We start from the raw sequence: 22,890 nt of genomic DNA on the forward strand, positions 1-22,890 counted from the left end.
TCCCCTTTGGCTTTGGACTCAATCTCTGTGATTAAATCCACAAGGGCACAACAAAAATGATTTACCAGGGCCACCTCAGGCAGTTCTATGTCTTGGTGCTTATTTTAGTACCTAAGTTGGAAATCTAATACAACCCTATCCTGGGCATTGTGTGTCTATGTATGATGAACTCTATCTTAAGGGGCCCATGATCTTCATTATACATACAGTTATGAATTCAATTTGCATGTTAAATCAAGTTGATCACTCATTTTCCCACACTTATATGTGACCTTTACAATTCCACTAAAGGTGTATAGGAAACTTAAATCAATTGAACATGATTTACAAAGTCTGGATATTACTGTGCGGACAGAATTTTCAGCTTGAGTTAAGGTTAGAATCTATGTTTAATCCAGTTACTTTGGTGTGCATGCACATATGTGCACCTACATTAGGTGCATGGAATATTAAGCTGCCAAATGACAGTTATCTTCATAAACCTTAAGTCTTCCTATGATTGTCAAGATACCCAAAGGAAGAAGATATGCGCATGGGGTGTATCTAACTCATTTCTTGGTTCCTAACTCTTCACTCATGCCTTTCTTTTCTTTACAGATATTCAGTCTGAAATGGGAATCCTTGAATTTAGTAGCATCTTTTGTTTCCCTGTAATGAAACATTACACTCAAAAATCACATAAGAAAAGTTACCACCAAGATGGTGCTAGTTTATTATTAAATTGTTGCAAATTAAATTTATAAACTAGGTGCTTACTTTGCCTCTAAAAGATTGGGGACAACCAGTCCCCCTTCCTACACCACTCTTCTAACCCAAAAGCAGATACCTCTGACCTCACTGTATCATGGTTTCCAAAGAGTAAAAAAAATTAATGCTTCTGAATCATTTTGACTCACCGGACTTTGCAAGATCTGAGTAACTCGTTTCCTCTGCTCCATCATATTGAAGTCTTGTCGCAGATCAGGAGACATGTTTCTCTCCCTTATGTATTCTGGGTCATTTTCATTGATGCGGTCAAAATACCTCTCTTTGTGAGGCATGCTGGGAGGAGGAGGAGTAGTGACCACGCCTTGGCTAGCATCTGAACTCATGCTTCCTGTCTGCCAACTCTCCTTGTTATCTGCATTAATAAATACAAAGTGCGACAATCATATTAATAATAAATTCATTATTAAATTCGAATTTTACACTGGTCATGCAGAACTGTTACCCTGTAACGGTGGCCATTTTCTTTAAAAAGCAGCTTTTCAAAAAATGTTAGGACACTTTTTTTCATTAGGGTTAAAATAGATATAATGCTAAATTGTAGATTGAATATTTTCAGAGCTAGGAGAAACTTGTGGTCCAATTACAATAATGTCATCAACTGCCAAACAGATTTTTTAAAGGAGCAATAATCAAAATATCCAAAAGTAAAATGCCACATCTAAGACAGCAAAATTTCATCATTAGTGATTACTGTTAGTGGAGATTCTCTTTTCTCTCTTACTCATGCTTTTATGTTAGACCAAACTTGAGCCATATTTAACAACCACTGTATTTTATAGTGAATGTAGCTTATTAACTTAAGAGAGAGAAACAGCTATAAGTTTTTCAAATGATTCAGTAAATTCTAGGGAAAATGTAGGAATTATTAAGGCTGCCAGACTATACAACTTCAACAGATAGTACTTTAAATCCAGTGAGAAACAATAAAAAGCTATTCAGAAACCACAGGAACAGCTGATTCATTTAATGATTACTGACAGGATAATCCTTGCTTTTATGCCAGGGAAACATTCATTTGGGCTTTGCTACAATTGAGCATGTAATCAATCAACAGTAGATAGACTAATAGGACAGTCATTCAACATCCATCCCCCAGCCCCAGGCTGTGATGGCTTGTATCAGAAGTTGAGGAAGCCATCTAACCTGGTACTTCTCAAATCGTCTATGGTGAAGAACTTTCTCCAATTTGCTGTGGACTAGTATTTTTGTAAAATACAAAATAATGCACTCAGATGTCAAGGCAATGTCAAACTACAAGAAGTTTCTAAACACTTACTATCATATTTTGTCTGCAGACTGGCACCAGATCCTGGACAACACTTAGAACATCACTGCCCTAGCGAGAGCTGCAGTCACTGCACACTAAAGGAATGCTTCCTCTCACTTTTAGATGTGAGGCAGCACAAGGCTAAACCATGAGAAAAGGACACCACTGATTAGTGTACCCCTTTTACCTAGCTGTTCTTTTGAACTGAATATAGAAAGTGCAAAAATGTGCAACAAGGAAGAAGAAAAGGAAACAATTTTTAAAAAGGAATTGTCAAGACAGTTTTGTGTAGCAAAATTTTCTCTGCAGGTGGTAACAAATGCAATCCTTTCAACATAAATGACTGGGTAACAGAAAAAAACATTCTCACTACAAATGGTATTTAACTGATTATCTGCCTGTAAGAAGAATCACTTCATACATAATAAGGGAAGTTAAATGCAGAACAGTTTCTAGATAGATCCAGAAGGGAAAAGGCAAGGGCTACCTTTTTCTTAGGGATCTGAATCCCTGATATAGACCAAAGATACCAGATCTCATCTCCTGAACACAATTAACAGCTAGTGAGGTTTCTGTATTTGTCTCTAATAATAGTCTTCTCTGATAGAATTCATTTCTAAAGCTACCTTGACCCAACTTAGCCCAGGTAAACTCTCTGTAAGATATTAAAAACTCTTGCATTAATTCTGGTCCTGGAAATGTAAACTTATTTTGTTAAAGATAAATTTTTGCAAAACATGCTAAAACTGATTTCTTTTACTTGAAAACATCAATCTGATGTACAACATTCTACAAGCTACCTGAATTGTTCTAGTATACAACTCCTCAAATTCATAAAATATGGTTAAAATACTTTACCTCACATGGCTTTAATGAAATTCTGATCTGATTACTAGAAAGCAACTTATTAATATCAGTGAAAGAAATGTAAAAAATAAGCTTTTCTATAATTGAATCTTCCACATCCTAATTCATTAATTTAAAAATTGGAAGAAAACACTAAAGAATGGATATCTGTTCATTATATGTGTTCTCCACAGGAAAAATAGTGTTGTTTCTTTTTCTTTTTAATATAAATTCACTACTAATGGAATGACCCTGGCCATATTATACTCTTCCAAAAATAAGCTTTTGCTACACTGTTATCAGATTGACATTAACCTATAGTATTTTTCATCATCTTGCTATTATCCAAAAATATGGTGCACAGAGCACCTATCACAAGAAACTTTTTCACACCCATTTGAGTTATCAGCAGTCTAAAGGTCTAACCGATCTCTGGAACCTAGTTTTCTTAGAAGTTGTTTGTAACAAGGCCATTTGAACTCCTTAAAATAGTTTATAGCTAGCAGATAAAAATTCCAAGGAGAAAGTTTTTAGAGAAACAAACAAACTCACATATAATAGTAAATGTCATGCTGCCTTGGCCAAGTACAGACTAAGTGGGTACTCAATAAATGCGACATCAATTAACAAAGAAATCAATTCTCTTTAGTTTACCACACTAGGTCACTGACTATGAATAAGCCATTTTTTAAAAAGAAATCCCATAAATGTTGCCTTTAGTTGGATTTTAACCTATTCCTCAACCCCTAAAGCACTATTTAGCCTAATGGAGGAACAGAGTTAGATAATAAGCCTATGTCTAACTGAATTTGCTGATGCTTATAAACTAATTTTACTAAAAACACAGCAAAAGCAAGGAACCGTGGTAGTAGATTTATTTTGTTGTCCCAGCACTGGTTTAAGAAACTGATAATAGGAACACTGATAAGTAAAAGCTTAAGAGTTTAAAGAACTCCTGATGAACGCATTTTTAGATGAGTGAGGTAAAAAGGAAAATACATCTAACCACTCATTTTAGTATTAAAAGAACATATTACATATGTGTTAACACTTTATATAGTTTATACTATGCTCTTACATCTTTCTATCTTATTCCATCTTTGCAACTACACAATGAGATAGAGATTAATAATCTAGAGATTCCATGGATTAAATATCCTGCCAAAAATCCCACTGTTAATGTCAGACAATATTCAAAGCCACAGTTTCCATCTCCTAGTCCACTTTACAATGAAACGTATCATAAAACACAAGAGGGCTAAAATTTTGAGACTTTCAGTCTACATTCTGTCCTAAATATTAGGCAACTGAGAATATACAGAATCTGTCAAAATTAAGGAAATGATACCAAAAAGGGGAAATAAGATTAGAAATGACTCAAAACACTCTGATCTTTTTAAAACTTCAAAAGCTCAGAGACTTCTGGTTGCCAAGGGGGAGAGGGGCGGGGGAGTGATGGATTAGAACTTTGGGATTAGCAGATGCAAACTATTATATGTAGAATGGACAAACAATAAGATCCTACTGAATAGCACAGGGACTATACACAGTATCCTATGAGGAACCACAATGAGAAAGAACAATAAAAAGAATGCATATACATGTGTAACTGAATCACTTTGCGTAACAGTAGAAATTAACACACACTGTAAATCAACTACAACTTCAACAAAATAAATTTTTTTTAAAAAGTTCATTATTTACCATGGCTTTTTAATAAAAAGAAGTTTCAAAGTTTTATGTACTTGGAGTAAGGATTGGGAATTAACAAGGATATAGAAATAAAGAATAAGGGCAGTAGTCTGTCATGCAGGTGCTCTTCTATACCCAGATGTTCAACAAAAGTTTTACACAGATTTTTAAGCCAATCATAAGCAACAACTGATTATCTGCAATTTTACAGATTACGGACAGAACTGCTATTTCAAGCCTGGAAAAAACCTAGGATCCACAAGATTATCTGAAATAAACAGAATTCAGAAAAAAAAAAGAGAGAGAGAAGCTTTCAGCATCATATACAACAGCCAAGACATGGAAACAACCTTTGTGTCCATCCAGAGAGATGGACGGATAGAGAAGATGTGACATACACAGTGAAATTATTCAGCCATAAAAAGGTGATTCTGCCACTCGCAACTACATGCATGGGCCTTTATGGCGTTATGCTAAGTGAAATAAGTCAGATAAAGACAAATGTGGTATGATCTCACTTACATCAAGAGTCTAAAAACATCAGACTTACAGAGAGTAGAATGGTGGTTGCCAAGGGCTGAAGGGTGGGGGAAATGGGGAAGTACGGGTCAAAGTACAACATTCAGTTGTACATAAAAACAAAGTACAAACATTCAGTTATAAGTTCCAGGGATCTAAGGTACAGTAGGATGACTGTAGTTAACAATACCATATGATATATTCGAAAACTGCTATGAAAGTACAACTTTAATGTTTTCACCATAACAACAACAAAGTAAGTATGTGAGGTAAGACTGCTGTTAGCTTACCATATTATGGCAAGTATTTCACTATACATGTATCAAATCATCACACTGTACACCTTAAACATGTACACTGTACTGTCAATTATATTTCAGTTATATAGTTACCCACAGGACACATGTCACCAAATACCTTTCTGGAAGATTATGATACCAATGTTAAAGACTAAATAATTTTTACTCAACCTAATACATTTTGCTCATATTAATACAAAATTAAGTGATTTCTATGCTTAGTGAGAACTCCTAAAGTAGTCTGAAATAATGATAAACAGGCCACAGTTAAATAACTTGCTATAAATAAGTATATATCAGGTCCTTCTTTCCTTCAGCAAGTATCTACTGAGCATCTACTATGTTCCAGGCCTTATACCAGAGGTATTGGTGAACCGTTCCGTCAAATCCTCTGAGAGCTCTGAGAGTAGTTCAGAGGTTTCTATAACCCAGTGAAAAGGATTCTACCCAGAATAAGGGGAAGCTTCCTAGAGAACATGACATTTTCTCACATTAAGGAGGGTACAAGCCCAGGTAAACAGCAACGTGTCAGGGAATTAAGTTAGCAATGGAATAAACAGCACATCAAACAGACAGCAAAGCAGTTGTTTGAAGATTTGGTTAAAAATCATTCCTGCAGGTAAATTAAATCATTTAACATCAATTTTTTTTTTTCTGTATGCATTTTTTTTATTATTATTATTATTTTTTTTCCAGTGGGTTTTGTCATACATTGATATGAATCAGCCATGGATTTACATGTATTCCCAATCCCGATCCCCCCTCCCACCTCCCTCTCCACCCGATTCCTCTGAGTCTTCCCAGTGCACCAGGCCCGAGCACTTGTCTCATGCATCCCACCTGGGCTGGTGATCTGTTTCACCATAGATAGTATACATGCTGTTCTTTTGAAATATCCCACCCTCACCTTCTCCCACAGAGTTCAAAAGTCTGTTCTGTATTTCTGTGTCTCTTTTTCTGTTTTGCATATAGGGTTATCGTTATCACCTTTCTAAATTCTATATATATGTGTTAGTATGCTGTAATGTTCTTTATCTTTCTGGCTTACTTCACTCTGTATAATGGGCTCCAGCTTCATCCATCTCATTAGGACTGGTTCAAATGAATTCTTTTTAATGGCTGAGTAATATTCCATGGTGTATATGTACCACAGCTTCCTTATCCATTCATCTGCTGATGGGCATCTAGGTTGCTTCTAAATGTAAGACCAGAAACTATAAAACTCCTAGAGGAGAACAAGGCAAAACACTCTCCGACATAAATCACAGCAAGATCCTCTATGACCCACCTCCCAGAATATTGGAAATAAAAGCAAAACTAAACAAATGGGACCTAATGAAACTTAAAAGCTTTTGCACTACAAAGGAAACTATAAGCAAGGTGAAAAGACAGCCTCAGATTGGGAGAAAATAATAGCAAATGAAGAAACAGACAAAGGATTAATCTCAAAAATATACAAGCAACTCCTGCAGCTCAATTCCAGAAAAATAAATGACCCAATCAAAAAATGGGCCAAAGAACTAAACAGACATTTCTCCAAAGAAGACATACAGATGGCTAACAAACACATGAAAAGATGCTCAACATCACTCATTATCAGAGAAATGCAAATCAAAACCACAATGAGGTACCATTACACGCCAGTCAGGATGGCTGCTATCCAAAAGTCTACAAGCAGTAAATGCTGGAGAGGGTGTGGAGAAAAGGGAACCCTCTTACACTGTTGGTGGGAATGCAAACTAGTACAGCCACTATGGAGAACAGTGTGGAGATTTCTTAAAAAACTGGAAATAGAACTGCCATATGACCCAGCAATCCCACTTCTGGGCATACACACTGAGGAAACCAGATCTGAAAGAGACACGTGCACCCCAATGTTCATCGCAGCACTGTTTATAACATCAATTATTTTTATAATAAAAAGTTACATGACTTTTGAAGAAACAGGTGAATTTCATGCTTGCTTAGAAAGCAATGCAAACTTACAGACTAATAAAGCAAGCAAAGAAGTGATTCCTACCATTTCTCAGCACTTTGTACACAGTAAGAAGTGAAAAAAAGGGTTCCAAAGTAAAAACTTTAAAGAAGTATTAGTAATCAGTACTTCTTAATGCATATACTCTACTCTCCTTCACTAAAAAGTTTTCTCATAGTATTTTGTAACAAAGTTTAATGGTTTTACTAAGACTAGGAAATCAAGCCCATGTAACCCATTCATGTTAAAACATTCTTTTCCGGGAGCTGGGGGATAAAGTAGTCTAAGGAAAATAATAATAATAGGCCTTTAAAGACAGCAGTTAAGTTGTCTTCTTTAAATAAAAGTTTTCTCCTCAAGCTAGTTTTAGGAGTAAGATTTTAGGTCCTTGAACTTAAAAACAACAACAACAACAACTAACAATTTATATGCAGCATATGTAAAATGGCCCCAGTTTTATGAATCTGAAGCTGATTTTTCTCAATTTGTTTAAGTTCCTGAGTCAGAAATGTCACAGAAAATACAGGCAAGTCCATTTAAATGGGGTGTGAACACTTTCCCACACCTTTGTGTCAGTCTTGCCTGACTAGAGCCTATATTCCATTCTACCAAGAGTTATCTTTCTTAAAGTCCATCTTTTAATTTGATCTGATTGTCTTTCTTAGAACCTTAAATGGCTTCCTGTCATTCATGGGATAAAACCCTTTATGGACTACTTGTTTTATCTTTTCCTCATCACCTCTGTTTCTTTCATAGAAAATACAATTGCTTTATCTGTAACAGAAATATCCAAGCCTCAACTTTCACAAATATAAAGAAAACTCCAATAAAACCCACCATACTATCCTTACAGGCTCGCATTACAAATTCTTTTGCTTTTCTTCACAATTAATGTGTATATACAGAAACTGTAGGGATAGGGATTCTCTGAAAGCTTTAAAATAATTCTGTTATTAATGGCCCTTGCAAGATAGCCTTTTCAAAAAATAGTGAAGAAACTGTACATCCATAGGCAAAGGAAGAAAAAGAAAAAGAAAACCTCAACCTGAGTCTTGTTGTTCAGTCACTCAGTCTTGTCCAACCTCTTTGCAACCTCATGAACTGCAGCACGCCAGGCTTCTCTGTCCTTCACTACCTCCCTGAGTTTGTTGAAACTCATGTCCATTCAGTCAGTGATGTCATTCAACCACCTCATCCTCTGTCGCCCTCTTCTCCTCTTGCCCTCAGTCTTTCCAGCATCAGGATCTTTTCTAATGAGTCAGCTCCTCGCTCATTAGGAGTGAGGTGACCAAAGTATTGGAGCTTAAGCTTCAGGACCAGTCCTTCCAATGAATATTCAGGGTTGATTTCCTTTAGAATTGACTGGTTTGAACTTCTTACTGTCCAAGGGACTCTCAAGAGTCTTCTCCAGCACCACAGTTCAAAAGCATCAACTCTTTGGTGCTCAGCCTTCTTTATGGTTCAACTCTCACATCCGTGAATGACTACTAGAAAAACCATAGCTTTGACTGTACAGACCTCTGTTGGCCAAGTGATGTCTCCACTTTTTTTCCTTTTTTTTTATGTTTCTGCTTTTGAATATGCTGTCTAGGTTTGTCATAGCTTTTCTTCCAAGGAGCAACCTATGTCTTATACCTTATTAAAAAATTAACTCACTTCTAAGAATCTACCCAAAAGAATTGAAGACAGGTATTCAAATAAAAACTTGTGCATGAAATGTTCAAAGCTGTATTACTCACAACAGCCAAAAGGTGAAAACACACCAAATGTCCATCAACTGATGAATAGATAAACAATAACTGTGGTGTAGCCACTAATGGAATATTTATCCATAAAAGAAATGAAGTATTGCTACATCTACAATATAAATGAACTTCAAAAACATTAGCTAAGTGAAAGAAGCCAGACACAAAAGGCCACATGTTATGTAATTTCACTTATATGAAATATACAGAAGGGCAAATCCATGATACGGAAAGCGGGCTGATGATTGGCAGGGGTGGGAGTGGAGGAGAAATGGGGAGTGACTGCTTAATGGGCACTGGGTTTCTGTTTGAGATGCTGAAAAAGTTCTGGATCTAGAGAGTGGGGATGGCTGTACAATATTGTGAATGTACTCAGTGCCACTGAATTATACACTTTGAATGGCAAATTTTATGTTATATATATTTTACCACAATAAAAAATTAACTCAAACAGAAACTATAAATCATTTAGGAAAAAAATCTTCAGGATCTAGGCCCAGGCAGTGTTCACAGATTTGACACCAAAACATGATCCATAAGAGGAAAACTGACATATTGAGCTTCCCCTCAATTTTAAATATTTATCTGCAAAAGACACTGTTAAGAAGATGAAAAGACAAGCTATAGGCCATGACAAAATATTTGCAAACCACACCTCTGACAAAGGACTAGAATGTATAATATGTAACAAACTCTCAAAACTCAGAAGTAAAAAGAAATCAAACAATTCAATTAGATAATGGGCAAAAAGACAGGAACAGCCATTTCACTGAAAAGGATGCATGGTAGAAAAGCACATGAAAGGATGTTGAACACCACTAGCTCTTATTGGTAGTAGACCACATAAAGGACTGGGTGAGAAATGTGTGCTCAGTCGTGTTCAACTCCTCTGAGACCCCATGGACTGCAGCCTGCCAGGCTCTTCTGTCGTGGGATTTCTCAGGCAAGAATATTGGAGTGGGTTGCCATTTCCTTCTCCAAGGGACCTTCCAGACTCATGGACTGAATCCATGTCTCCTACATTGGCAGACAGACTCTTAACCACTGAGCCACTTGAAAAGCCATTAGTTATTAGGGGAAAACAAATTAAAATCACAAAGTATTACTACACAGGTCCTGTTCCCACAAAGGCTAAAACAAACAAAAAATAATGATAACCTTAAATGCTGCGGAGGGTACAGAGAGACTGGATCCTTCAAACCTTGCTAGTGGCAACATAAAATAGTAAGCAATTTCAGCAAATGTTTGGCATTTTAAAAAACAAAACATGCAACTACGCAATGACTCAACAATTGATCTCCTGGTCATTTAACCCCCCAAAAATAAGGAGAACATATGTTCACACAATGTCACAATCTGTATACAAATGTTCACAGAAGTTTTAGTTGTAACAATCAAAGACCAGAAATAATCTAGATATCCTTCAACATGTAAATGATGAAACAAACTGTGGTATATCCATACTAGAAAATATTATACATGTAATAAATGGAATGAATTACTGATACACATAATAGCCTGAATAAATCCCTGCTGCTGCTGCTAAGTCACTTCAGTTGTGTCTGACTCTGTGCGACCCCATAGATGGCAGCCCACCAGGCTTCCCCGTCCCTGGGATTCTCCAGGCAAGAACACTGGAGTGGGTTGCCATTTCCTTTTCCAATGCATGAAAGTGAAAAGTGAAAGTGAAGTCGCTCAGTCACATCGACTCTTAGCGACCCCATGGACCGCAGCCTACCAGGCTCCTCCGTCCATGGGATTTTCCAGGCAACAGTACTGGAGCGGGGTGCCATTGCCTTCTCCAGAATAAATCTCTAGTGAATCACAACTGAGTTAACAAAAAAAAGCCAATTCCAAAAGATTACATACAACATGATTTCATTTATATCATATTCTTTGAATAACAAAATATAGGAATAGGGGATAGATTCGTGGTCGCCAGGAGTGAGGAAGGCGCATGCTCTGGAGGGAGAGAGGAGTACACAGGAGGAAGGAAGGTATGGAGGATTATAAAAGAAGAGATCCTGGTGGGGATGGAACTCTTTTATGTCCTGACTACAGTGGTGGATACATGAACATACACATGAGATAAAACTGCACAGAACTAAACCCACAAACATACATACAAGTCACTTACAAGCAAAACTGTGAAAATCTGAATAATACCAGTGGATTACCACAATGTCAATATCCTGACTGTGATATTACACTATGGTTTTATAAGATGTCACCATTGAGGGAAAGTAAATGAAGGGTGGGGCTTCGCCGTCGGTTCAGAAGGTAAAGAATCTGCCTGCAATGCAGGAAATCTTGCATTCAATCTCTGGGTCAGGAAGATCCCCTGAAAAAGGGAATGTGTACCCACCGCAGTATTCCTGCCTGGAGAATTCCACGGACAGAGGAGCCTGAAGGGCTACAGTCCACGGGGTCACAAAGAGCTGGACGTGACTGAGCGATTAATACTACTTCAAGATGAAGGGTACACAGGGTCTCTGTATTAATTCTTACAATTGCATGAGAATCTATGATTATCTCAAACTTTGAAAATTTAAGTTTAAAAAAGGTCATTCCATAATGATGGAAGAAGTCAAATTGCTAGTTTCTATTTCATATAAAAATGTGATCAACTCTACAGCAGAATAAAGCTTACACTGTAGTTACTTTTTGGATATTTTCTGTACCAGAATGTATTTTAAAAGCAGTTCTGTCAATACAACTAAATAAAACACATGAATAAAAATGTATACATTCCATTAGCATCAACTGGTCACTGAAAAATACTTCTCACGATGATTAGAGTCACTTTGGAACTTACTATCTGGTTACATAGTAATTTACTCAAATTAAGGACAGTCAGAATATGAAGCCCCCAGCAGAAAATAAAATATTGTAAAAAGCATTTAATGGATACTGTTCAGATTTCACTACTAGTCTTTATAAACCAGGGGACGTAGCGAGTGAAAATACTAACTCAACTGTTGGTTCTGTTAAGGAAATGTAAAAAATCTTGCTGTGGTCAGATCAATTAATATTATTGCTTTCTATGAGAAATAAAGTCACTGAGAAGTAGCTCATTTCAGGTCCAAGAGCTAGCAAGTGCTAGATCAGGGATTTAAATCTACTTTGTTGATTCAGTTCAGTCGCTCAGTTGTGTCTGATTCTTTGCAACCCCATGGACTGCAGCACGCCAGGCTTCCCTGTCCATCACCAACTCCTGGAGTTTACTCAAACTCAAGTCCACTAAGTCAGCGATGCCATCCAACCATCTCATCCTCGGTAGTCCCCTTCTCCTTCCACCTTCAATCTTTCCCAGCATCAGGGTCTTTTCAAATGAATCAGTTCTTCACAACAGGTGGCCAAAGTATTGGAGTTTCAGCTTCAGCATCAGTCCTTCCAGTGAATATTCAAGACTGATTTCCTTTAGGATGGACTAGTTGGATCTCCTTGCAGTCCAGGGGACTCAACAGTCTTCTCCAACACCACAGTTCAAAAGCATCAATTCTTCAGCACTCAGCTTTCTTTATAGTCCAACTGTCATATCCATACATGACTACTGGAAAAACCACAGCCTTGGCTAGATGGACCTTTGTTGGCAAAGTAATGTCTCTGCTTTTTAAGAAGCTGTCTAGGTTGGTTATAACTTTTCTTCCAAGGAGCAAGGGTCTTTTAATTTCATGGCTGCAGTCACCATTTGAGGTAATTTTGGAGCCCCCCAAAATAGTCTGTCACTGTTTTCACTGTTTCCCCATCTATTTGCCATGAAGTGATGGAACTAGATACCATGATCTTAGTTTTCTGAATGTTGAGTTTTAAGACAACTTTTTCACTCTCCTCTTTCACTTTCATCAAGAGGCTCTTTAGTTCTTCGCTTTCTGCCATAAGGGTGGTGTCATCTGCATATCGGAGGTTATTTCTCCTGGCAATCTTGATTCCAGCTTGTGCTTCATCCAGTCCAAGACTTCTCATGATGTACTCTGCATATAAGTTAAATAAGCAGGGTGACAATATGCAGCCTTGACGTATTCTTTTCCCAATCTGGAACCAGTCTGTTGTTCCATGTCCAGTTCTAACTGTTTGTTTTTTGACCTGCATACAGATTTCTCAGGAGGCAGGTCAGGTGGTATGGTATTCCCATCTCTTTCAGAATTTTCCACAGTTTGTTGTGATCTGCAGATGCAAAGGCTTTGGCATAGTCAATAAAGCAGAAGTAGATGTTTTTCTGGAACTCTCTTGCTTTTTTGATGATCCAACAGATGTTTGCAATTTGATCTCTGGTTCCTCTGCCTTTTCTAAATCCAGCTTGAGCATCTGGAAGTTCACAGTTCACACACTGTTGAAGCCTGGCTTGGAGAATTTTGAGCATTACTTTGTTAGTGTGTTTGTTATGACCACTGCGTTCTCTTGGCAAAACTCTATTAGCCTTTGCCCTGCTTCATTCTGTACTCCAAGGCCAAATTTGCCTGTTACTCCAGGTGTTTCTTGGCTTCCTACTTTTGCATTCTAGTCCCCTGTAATGAAAAGGACATCTTTTTTGGGTGTTAGTTCTAAAAGGTCTTGTAGGTCTTCAGAGAACCGTTCAACTTCAGCTTCTTCAGCGTTATTGGTTGGGGCATAGGATTGGATTACCGTGATATTGAATGGTTTGCTTGGAAACGAAGAGAGATCATTCTGTCGTTTTTGAGATTGCATCCAAGTACTGCATTTCGGACTCTTTTGTTGACCACAATGGCTACTCCATTTCTTCTAAGGGATTCCTGTCCACAGTAGTAGATATAATGGTCATCTGAGTTAAATTCACCCATTTCAGTCCATCTTAGTTCGCTGATTCCTAGAATGTCAGCATTCACCCTTGCCATCTCCTGTTTGACCACTTCCAATTTGCCTTGATTCATGGATCTAACATTCCAGGTTCCTATGCAATATTGCTCTTTACAGCATCAGACCTTGCTTCTATCACCAGTCACATCCACAACTGGGTATTGTTTTTGCTTTGGCTCCATTCCTTCACTCTTTCTGGAGTTATTTCTCCACTGATCTCCAGTAGCATATATTGGGTACCTACCAACCTGGGGTGTTCCTCGTTCAGTATCCAACCATTTTGCCTTTTCATACTGTTCATGGGGTTCTCAAGGCAAGAATACTGAAGTGGTATGCCATTTCTTTCTCCAGTGGACCATTCTGTCAGGGCAACGGTTAATAGAGTTTTGCCAAGAGAACGCACTGGTCATAGCAAACACCCTCTTCCAACAACACAAGAGAAGACTCTACACATGGACATCACCAGATGGTCAATACTGAAATCAGATTGATTATATTCTTTGCAGCCAAAGATGGAGAAGCTCTATACAGTCAGCAAAAACAAGACCGGGAGCTGACTGTGGCTCAGATCATGAACTCCTTATTGCCAAATTCAGACTTAAATTGAAGAAAGTAGGGAAAACCACTACACCATTCAGGTATGACCTATATCAAATCCCTTACGATGATACAGTGGAAGTGAGAAATAGATTTAAGGGACTAGATCTGATAGACAGAGTGCCTGATGAACTATGGACAGAGGTTCGTGACATTGTACAGGAGACAGGGATCAAGACCATCCCCACGGAAAAGAAATGCAAAAAGGTTGTCTGGGGCGCCTTACAAATAGCTGTGAAAAGAAGAGATGCGAAAAGCAAAAGAGAAAAGATTCCCATCTGAACTCAGAGTTCCAAAGAATAGCAAGGAGAGATAAGAAATCCTCCCTCAGCAATCAATGCAAAGAAATAGAGGAAAACAACAGAATGGGAAAGACTAGAGATCTCTTCAAGAAAATTAGAGATATCAAGGGAACATTTCATGCAAAGATGGGTTCGATAAAAGAAAGAAATGGTATGGACCTAACAGAAGCAGAAGATATTAAGAAGAGGTGGCAAGAATACACAGAATAACGGCACAAAAAACATCTTCCTTCATGACCCAGATAATCACAATGGTGTGAACACTCACCTAGAGACAGACATCCTGGAATGTGAAGTCAAGTGGGCCTTAGAAAGCATCACTACGAACAAAGCTGGTGGAGGTGATGGAATGCCAGTTGAGCTATTTCAAATCCTGAAAGATGATGCTGTGAAAGTGCTGCACTCAATATGCCAGCAAATTTGAAAACTCAGCAGTGGCCACAGAACTGGAAAAGGTCAGTTTTCATTCCAATCCCAAAGAAAGGCAATGCCAAAGAATGCTCAAACTACCGCACAATTGCGCTCATCTCACACGCTAGTAAAGTAATGCTCAACATTCTCCAAGTCAGGCCTCAGCATTATGTGAACCGTGAACTTCCAGATGTTCAAGCTGATTTTAGAAAAGGCAGAGGAAACAGAGATCAAATTGCCAACATCCACTGGATCATCGAAAAAACAAGAGAGTTCCAGAAAAACATCTATTTCTGCTTTATTGACTATGCCAAAGCCTTTGACTATGTGGATCACAATAAACTATGGAAAATTCTGAAAAGAGATGGGAATACCAGACCACCTGACCTGCCTCTTGAGAAACCTGTATGCAAGTCAGGAAGCAAAGGTTAGAACTGGACATGGAACAACAGACTGGTTCCAAATAGGAAAAGGAGTACATCAAGGCTGTATATTGTCACCCTGCTTATTTAACTTATATGCAGAGTACATCATGAGAAACGTTGGGCTGGAGGAAGCACAAGCTGGAATCAAGATTGCCGGGAGATATATCAATAACCTCAGATATGCAGATGACACCACCCTTATGGCAGAAAGTGAAGAGGAACTAAAAGGCCTCTTGATGAAAGTGAAAGAGGAGAGTGAAAAAGTTGGCTTAAAGCTCAACATTCAGAAAACTAAGATCATGGCATTTGGTCCCATCACTTCATGGGAAATAGATGGGAAAACAGTGGAAACAGTGACAGATTTTATTTTGGAGGGCTCCAAAATCACTGCAGATGGTGATTGCAGCCATGAAATTAAAAGACGCTTACTCCTTGGAAGGAAAGTTATGACCAATTTAGATAGCATATTAAAAAGCAGAGACATTACTTTGCCAACAAAGATCCGTCTAGTCAAGGCTATGGTTTTTCCAGTGGTCATGTATGGATGTGAGAGTTGGACTGTGGAGAAAGCTATGCACCGAAAAATTGATGCTTTTGAACTGTGGTGTTGAAGAAGACTCTTGAGAGTCCCTTGGACTGCAAGGAGATCCAACCAGTCCATCCCAAAGGAGATCAGTCCTGGGTGTTCATTGGAAGGACTGATGTTGAAGCTGAAACTCCAATACTTCGGCCACCTCATGCGAAGAATTGACTCATTGGAAAAGACCCTGATGCTGGGAGGGATTGGGGGCAGGAGGAGAAGGGGGACAACAGAGAATGAGATCGCTGGATGGCATCACCAACTCGACGGGCATGAGTCTGAGTAAACTCCGGGAGTTTGTGATGGATAGGGAGGCCTGGCGTGCTGCGATTCATGCGGTCGCAAAGAGTCGGACATGACTGACGAGTGAACTGAACTGAACTTGATAGTGTGTGAGATGAGTGCAATTGTGCGGTAGTTTGAGCATTCTTTGGCATTGCCTTTCTTTGGGACTGGAATGACTGACCTTTTCCAGTCCTGTGGCCACTGCTGAGTTTTCAAATTTGCTGGCATATTGAGTGCAGCACTTTCCCAGCATCATCTTTCAGGATTTGAAATAGCTCAACTGGAATTCCATCACCTCCACTAGCTTAGTTTATAGTGATGCTTCCTAAGGCCCATTTGACTTCACAATTCCAGGATGTCTGTTTGTTGATTAGAGAAGATTAACGCCCATGGTCTTAATTACAAGTCAGATTCAGGCAGGGGTAACTAGTAGTTTCTTTTCAAATGCTAATTCAAGCCACTATTCAGTGGCACTGAGGGGTTGAAAAGATTTTATTCAGGTCCCAGAACTGCCATGGCTTAAAAGGGAGTCAGCATCTTCACCACACTGAGCCCTAAGGAAGCATGTTTAAAGGGAAGTAAGTAGTAGATTCTATATTTTCTTAACCTTTTATGCTTAATTCTAAAAGCATAAAAATTTCTGCTTCCGGGTGATATTTAAAACAACTCAGTTCTAGGACTCCTTCTCTTTAAAATTAACCAATCCTATTACATAGTCATGTCTTCTTCTTCAGAACAATATGACAGCACAAACCAGTTTGAACTCCACTGGTGGGAAAAATAGTCTTTCAACAATGTCCTCTGAATTGAAAATGAGGCAGAAAACAGATTTTAAAAAAGTAATATAAAACTTAACACTATGGGTTTTCCTCTGGATATGCAGATTAGAAACAAGATATCAAGCATAAACAAAGTTCTAGCTTTAAAAATTTCATCCAAATATTTATGCAGTAACTAGTATGTATGTTTAAAGAACATTGGTTTCAAGACATAATTAGATGAAACATTTTGGAATGATGGCTTTTGAACTTTTAAAAAATGGCAATCTACAATAAGAAATATATTTTATATTATAATCACATACAAATACATGAGATGTACAACTGAAACAAATTCAGGACATGATACTAATACTTTCCCTTACTATGTGGTATATTCTGATATTTTCTATTTTAATCTCTTCCTTTAAAAAAATGCTGGTCAAATTTATTTATGATCTACTATTAAGCTGTAATCTACAGTTTGAAAAACACTGCCCTAGGCACTCTAAGTCATGATCAGATAAGAAATAGAAAGGAGAAGAGTGTATGAGAGAGAGGAGGGAGGGAGATGGGGGGGATGAATATGAGCTAGAGAGATGGAAGGGAATAAGTGATTCCTTGATTCTTTTAACCATAATATTTATGGCAGATTATAGCAATGAGATACTAGTGCTTTGAGGGATAACTAAATTTTCCTGCATTTGAACACTTAGAAAGTATTGTCTGTGTTATTCAATAATAGGGGTTTTTTTTCCTTCATTTTTTCTTGACTCACAGCTACTTCCACTTCACTTTTTGAGATCTCTCTGCTTCTGTTTGTAGTCCCCAAAAGGACAGAGTACTCCATAGCAGCGGCTGAATTGAATTATTTTACTATATCACAACTCTTTCCAAATCAATCTGGTTTGTGTTACTTCTAGGCTGGGAATGGTAAAAACAATCCTATGAAAAGTTATTACTTATAAAAAGTCTTTCCAAACTTGAAACTCTTGGTACTTTTAACAGCTTTCTCCAGAACATAAGCAAAAAGATGGGTGTACTTTTCAAGTACTAGGCCCATTGTTTCGTATTTAAAACAACAATCAAATATATGCTGAGACTTCAAAGCAGCATATTTGGTTAACAACAACAATAACAAATGCTGGTTTATTTAGTTTTTCTTAATGAAAGTTACTATAAAACTGAACGTATTTAAAGTTCCAGAAAACAACTTAGACTCTGCATAAACTACGACAGGCCACATCAGATCCACCAATGAAGTTTTCATTCATTTTACACTATAAAGTACATGAACTACTTTCAACTGCTAGCCAAAATTTTATACACAAATGACATGGAAATTGATAGATATGGAAAACTGAACTAGAAGTAGATAATAGCCAAGAAAAAAGAAAAAAAAAAGCTATGGAGTGGCATTGAGTACTACAAATGGCACTTTCTAAATGCCCAAATGGAAGAAGATTTAATGAGCCCATGAAGCATTGTGATCTTATTGCTATAATGGCTACTGATTCTGAGAGTGCTCTTGGAATATTTCAGACCAGAATCAAGGAACACATTTTACTGATAAGAGGAAACTACACTCAGAAGTGTTGAGCAATTTTTCTTAAGCTACAATGCGGAAGTATCAGATACTGCTATAAAATTATATTAATATTTGTAATACTAATTTATTAGTATTACCATATCAATCACAGATAGCCCCATGGTCAAAATTTATGCCTCAAATGAAATATAAGAAAAAAAGAAGGCCCACCATACACAAGTATTTCATAAATACTATTGACTGAGAGGAATAGGCAATATAGAAAGCCTAAAAATCCCAGTGCTTGTAAATGGACTTAATGTTATGATTGTCTGTCTAGCATGCACAGAAAAGTAGATGCACAAATGAGGTAGCTGCATAGTGGTGCTTTGCATGACTAAAACGGTCTAACACATTTTCTTTAAGTAACTAGACTTTTAAAAATTAAGAAGTATCTACTAACCGAATTACTAGTAAATTAAGGATCTGTCTTTTCACTTTAATTCTTTATAGGCTTTGAAGCAAAAATTAAGAGAACAACCAGTCCAAATGTCTAGTTTTCTAGATTAGATAACTAATGAAAGAGGTCTTCATTCAGAGACATGCCCCAAGATTACACACCTAACACCATCGGGGTGATCTAAGTTCTCCTAGCTCTTTATGCAACACAATATTGCTTCCTCATTCATTGGCCTTCTTTTCTATCAGTGCTCAGCAACCCAGATAAATAAGATACATAAGAATAAGGAGTATTAGGAGATGGGCAGACCAAGAAGTTTAGTAAGATAGGCAAAGATGAGTAGTATCATAAAATATCATGGAACATTCCATACAATTTTGTTTTTCAAACAAAGAGGAACTAATTAACACATGCAGGGTAAGCGTCCTTAAACTGGCTCAAGTCCATATGAAAACACCACCACCCGGGCAATGATCAGTATTTTGGAAGTTGTAATTGTTACCTAGCAGATAACTGTTATGTCTTAATGAGAATTATCAGAATGACACTGACTGTGCCCTGGGTTACCAATAAATTATGTTCAGGTTTATATTTTTATCTCTAAAGTTAATTTAGCATCACTTGAAAAAGAGTTGAGGGTCTTTAACTGTGTTCAGTTCAGTTCAGTCGCTCAGTCGTGTCCGACTTTGCGATCCCATGGACTGCAGCACTCCAGGCTTTCCCCGTCCATCATCACCTCCCAGAATTTACTTAAATTCATGTCCATTGAGTCGGTGATGCCATCCATCTCATCTCATGTATAATGAGACAAATCCATCCTCGAAAAAAAATTATGTTGGCAGTAGTTCCACTATATAGATTAAAAAAAAAAACCCTGAGATTTAGCAATTTGCCTTGGACTACCAAACAAGGAATTAACTCACAGTTATAGACCTTAATTAGGTGTGGAAGAGTGGACCAAAAAAGATGGAACAGCTCAAAGGGCTTTATTTCCTACAAGTACATACAGCTATTACAGACTTAATTACTGTCTTTCTTTACTGGGCACCTGAAAATATATTCTAGAATTAAAATACTCAGCTCCAAAACAGAAATGATAAATATTCTCAAAGTAGTAAAGTAAAAAAGTCTTGGATGGCTACCAAACTGGTATAAATTTAATTCTCTGTGGTCTACTGCCAGAATCCTAAAATTGATCCAAATCATTCTTAAATTTCTGAATCCTTTTTCTGTTCTTCTGAAATGACTTCTATTGCTATTGTTTAGTTGCTAAGTTGTGTCCGATTCCTTTGAGACTCCATGAACTGTAGCCTGCCAGGCTCCTCTGTCCATGGGATTCTCCAGGCAAGAATACTGGTGTGGATTTCCATTCCCTTCTCCAGGGGATCTTTCTGACCCAGGGACTGAACTGGTGTCTCCTGCATTGGCAGGCGGATTCTTCACCAGTGAGCCACCTGGGAAACCTTACTTCTGTTCAGTACACCTTTAAAATAAAACTATAAACTCTAAGCTTCAACACAAAAGTCTAGGATTCAATGAATCTACAGTTGATTGGCAAAAGATACTATTGATTTGGGCCTGAGTTAGAAATTCAACTTAACTCAAAAAACTAAAATAGAATACCATATGATCCAACAATTCCAATTCTGGGTATATATCCAGAAAAACAAAAACACTAATTGAAAAGATAACACACACCCCAATGTTCAAAGCAGCACTATTTATGTACACAAGATTCAGAAGCAACCCAAATGCCAGACAAATGAATAAAGAAGATGTGGTGCATATATATACAACGAAATATTACTCAGGCATGAGGGAAAAAAATGAAATGCTACCATTTGCAGCAATATGGATGGATCTAGAGAATATTATGCTTAGTGAAATGAGTCAGAGAAAGACAACTACTGTATGACATCACTTATATGTGCAATCTAAAAAAAAAAAAGTATATGCAAAACAGAAAGAGACTGATAGATGTAGAAAACAAACCAGTGGTTACCAAAGTGGGGAGAGAGGAGGAGGGGAGCAAATTAGGGGAATGGAGTTAAGAGATACACTCTATTATGTATAAAATAGATAAACAACAAGGATATATTGTATAGCACAGGAAATTATAGTCATATCTTATAATAACTTTTAATGGAGTGTAATCTGTAAAAATAGGGAATCACTATGTTGCACACCTGAAATTAATACTGTAAATCAACTATACGTCAATTAAAAAAAAAATCTGTCTTAAAGTCAAGGAAAACAATGCCAACAATAATAAAACAAGCTAATAACAGTAACAACAACCCTTCATGTTTCTAAGGGTCTTGTACTTAATGGAAACTGATAGCTGGCTCAGCATGAGAAAGGAAACGTATCAATTGGAGAGCACAGCTTTGGGAGTATTTTGGCTTTAAACTGTTTTATAAATAAATGTAATACTTTTAATTAAGATAAACTATTTTAGCAAACATGAAAAATACACCCTGTGCTTGTGTAAGTGGAACACAGTAGTAGTTCTATATATCCATAATACAATGTTGTTCAAGTAGGTCCTTGCTGGGTTACACTGAGCAAAGTGACTCAAAGACTAGAGACATTCACTGTTGGACAAACAAAATGAATCTTTCTCACTAAGGTATTAACAGTTGATGAAGAATATTGCATTGATCAGCATTACCTGTTTGAAGGAACAGTGAGCTGGTCTTCTATTTGAAGAGTAGGGGCTGTGGAAAAGAGAAAGTCACTTGCTTAGACATTGCTAGGACTGGAAAAAACGTTTGTCAGTAAACTGAAAAAGCTCTCATTATAAATAGGTCAAATTGACCAGTTCTAACAGGCATGCAAGGGACAGAGTTACAAACTTGAAGACATGAACCAAAAGTTCAGAAGTGTAATTTTTTGAAGCCTAAACTTAAATCACTTTTTAGGCTTTGCTCAAATTGCTCCCAACATGAATCATTTGAAAAAGCAAATATAAAACTGATTTTTAAATATATATATATTCCTGTAAAATGATGAGTAAAACAACCAGAGAGAGAGGAACTCTCTCAAGTATCTTACAGAATTCAAAAACACATGGCCTCGGTGCCTATACCCTCCTTTCTACAAAATATGATGAACATTCTGTATATATCCCTCCAGTCATCATTTGTCTTCAACATGGAGTGTATTTGGAAATGGTTAGGAAAAAACCAAAAGGTGGATTTTTTTTTTCCCCTAAGAGAAAGTTGACAGAGACTAGTGGATTGATTACTCAAATGTGCCTCTAAGACATTTAGTTTCTGTTATTAAGTCCCCTGGTATCAGTGAAAATTTTTAAATTGAGATCCAGGAAACTATCCAAAACCTGACAGCTCATGATAAATGAGAGGTTTTAAAAAGTGGAATCACTGGAGATTATGATTTTTAAAGAAAGAGGCACTGCTCTCAGTTTCTGGAGATACCTTAAATCTTTGGCTCTTTACTATTTAGTCCTGGAAAAAAGCTTTTAATAAAAAATTTACTCGTGCAGTACTGAGCTTGAAAAATTTAAAGTCGCCACTTTTGACATTTTCTTGAGAGGAATGTTTGAGGAAAATTCACTCTTACCTATTACTGCATATCTCCTCTGAAACCTCAGGA

The 22,890-nt window shown here is 37.3% G+C and overlaps 1 protein-coding gene across 10 annotated transcripts in view; it reads right to left on the bottom strand.

Annotated features, from left to right (window-relative positions):
* ADD3 (adducin 3) overlaps nucleotides 1–22,890 on the bottom strand; it is a 133,070-nt gene that overhangs the window by 28,199 nt on the left and 81,981 nt on the right. For 7 of the 10 annotated variants that reach the window (XM_043475484.1, XM_043475476.1, XM_043475479.1 and 4 more), the window contains exons 2-3: nucleotides 21,947–21,992; nucleotides 897–1,120 (exon numbers count right to left, since the gene is read on the bottom strand). In XM_043475484.1, coding sequence (XP_043331419.1) covers nucleotides 897–1,091 — 195 coding nt within the window. In that variant the 5' untranslated portion in view covers nucleotides 1,092–1,120; nucleotides 21,947–21,992. The remainder of the gene's footprint in view (nucleotides 1–896; nucleotides 1,121–21,946; nucleotides 21,993–22,890) is intronic. The other 3 variants (XM_043475483.1, XM_043475485.1, XM_043475482.1) reach the window with 1 other exon arrangement.

Source organism: Cervus canadensis, chromosome 8 (assembly GCF_019320065.1).
Source record: "Cervus canadensis isolate Bull #8, Minnesota chromosome 8, ASM1932006v1, whole genome shotgun sequence".
In the NCBI taxonomy this organism is placed as follows: Eukaryota; Metazoa; Chordata; class Mammalia; order Artiodactyla; family Cervidae; genus Cervus; species Cervus canadensis.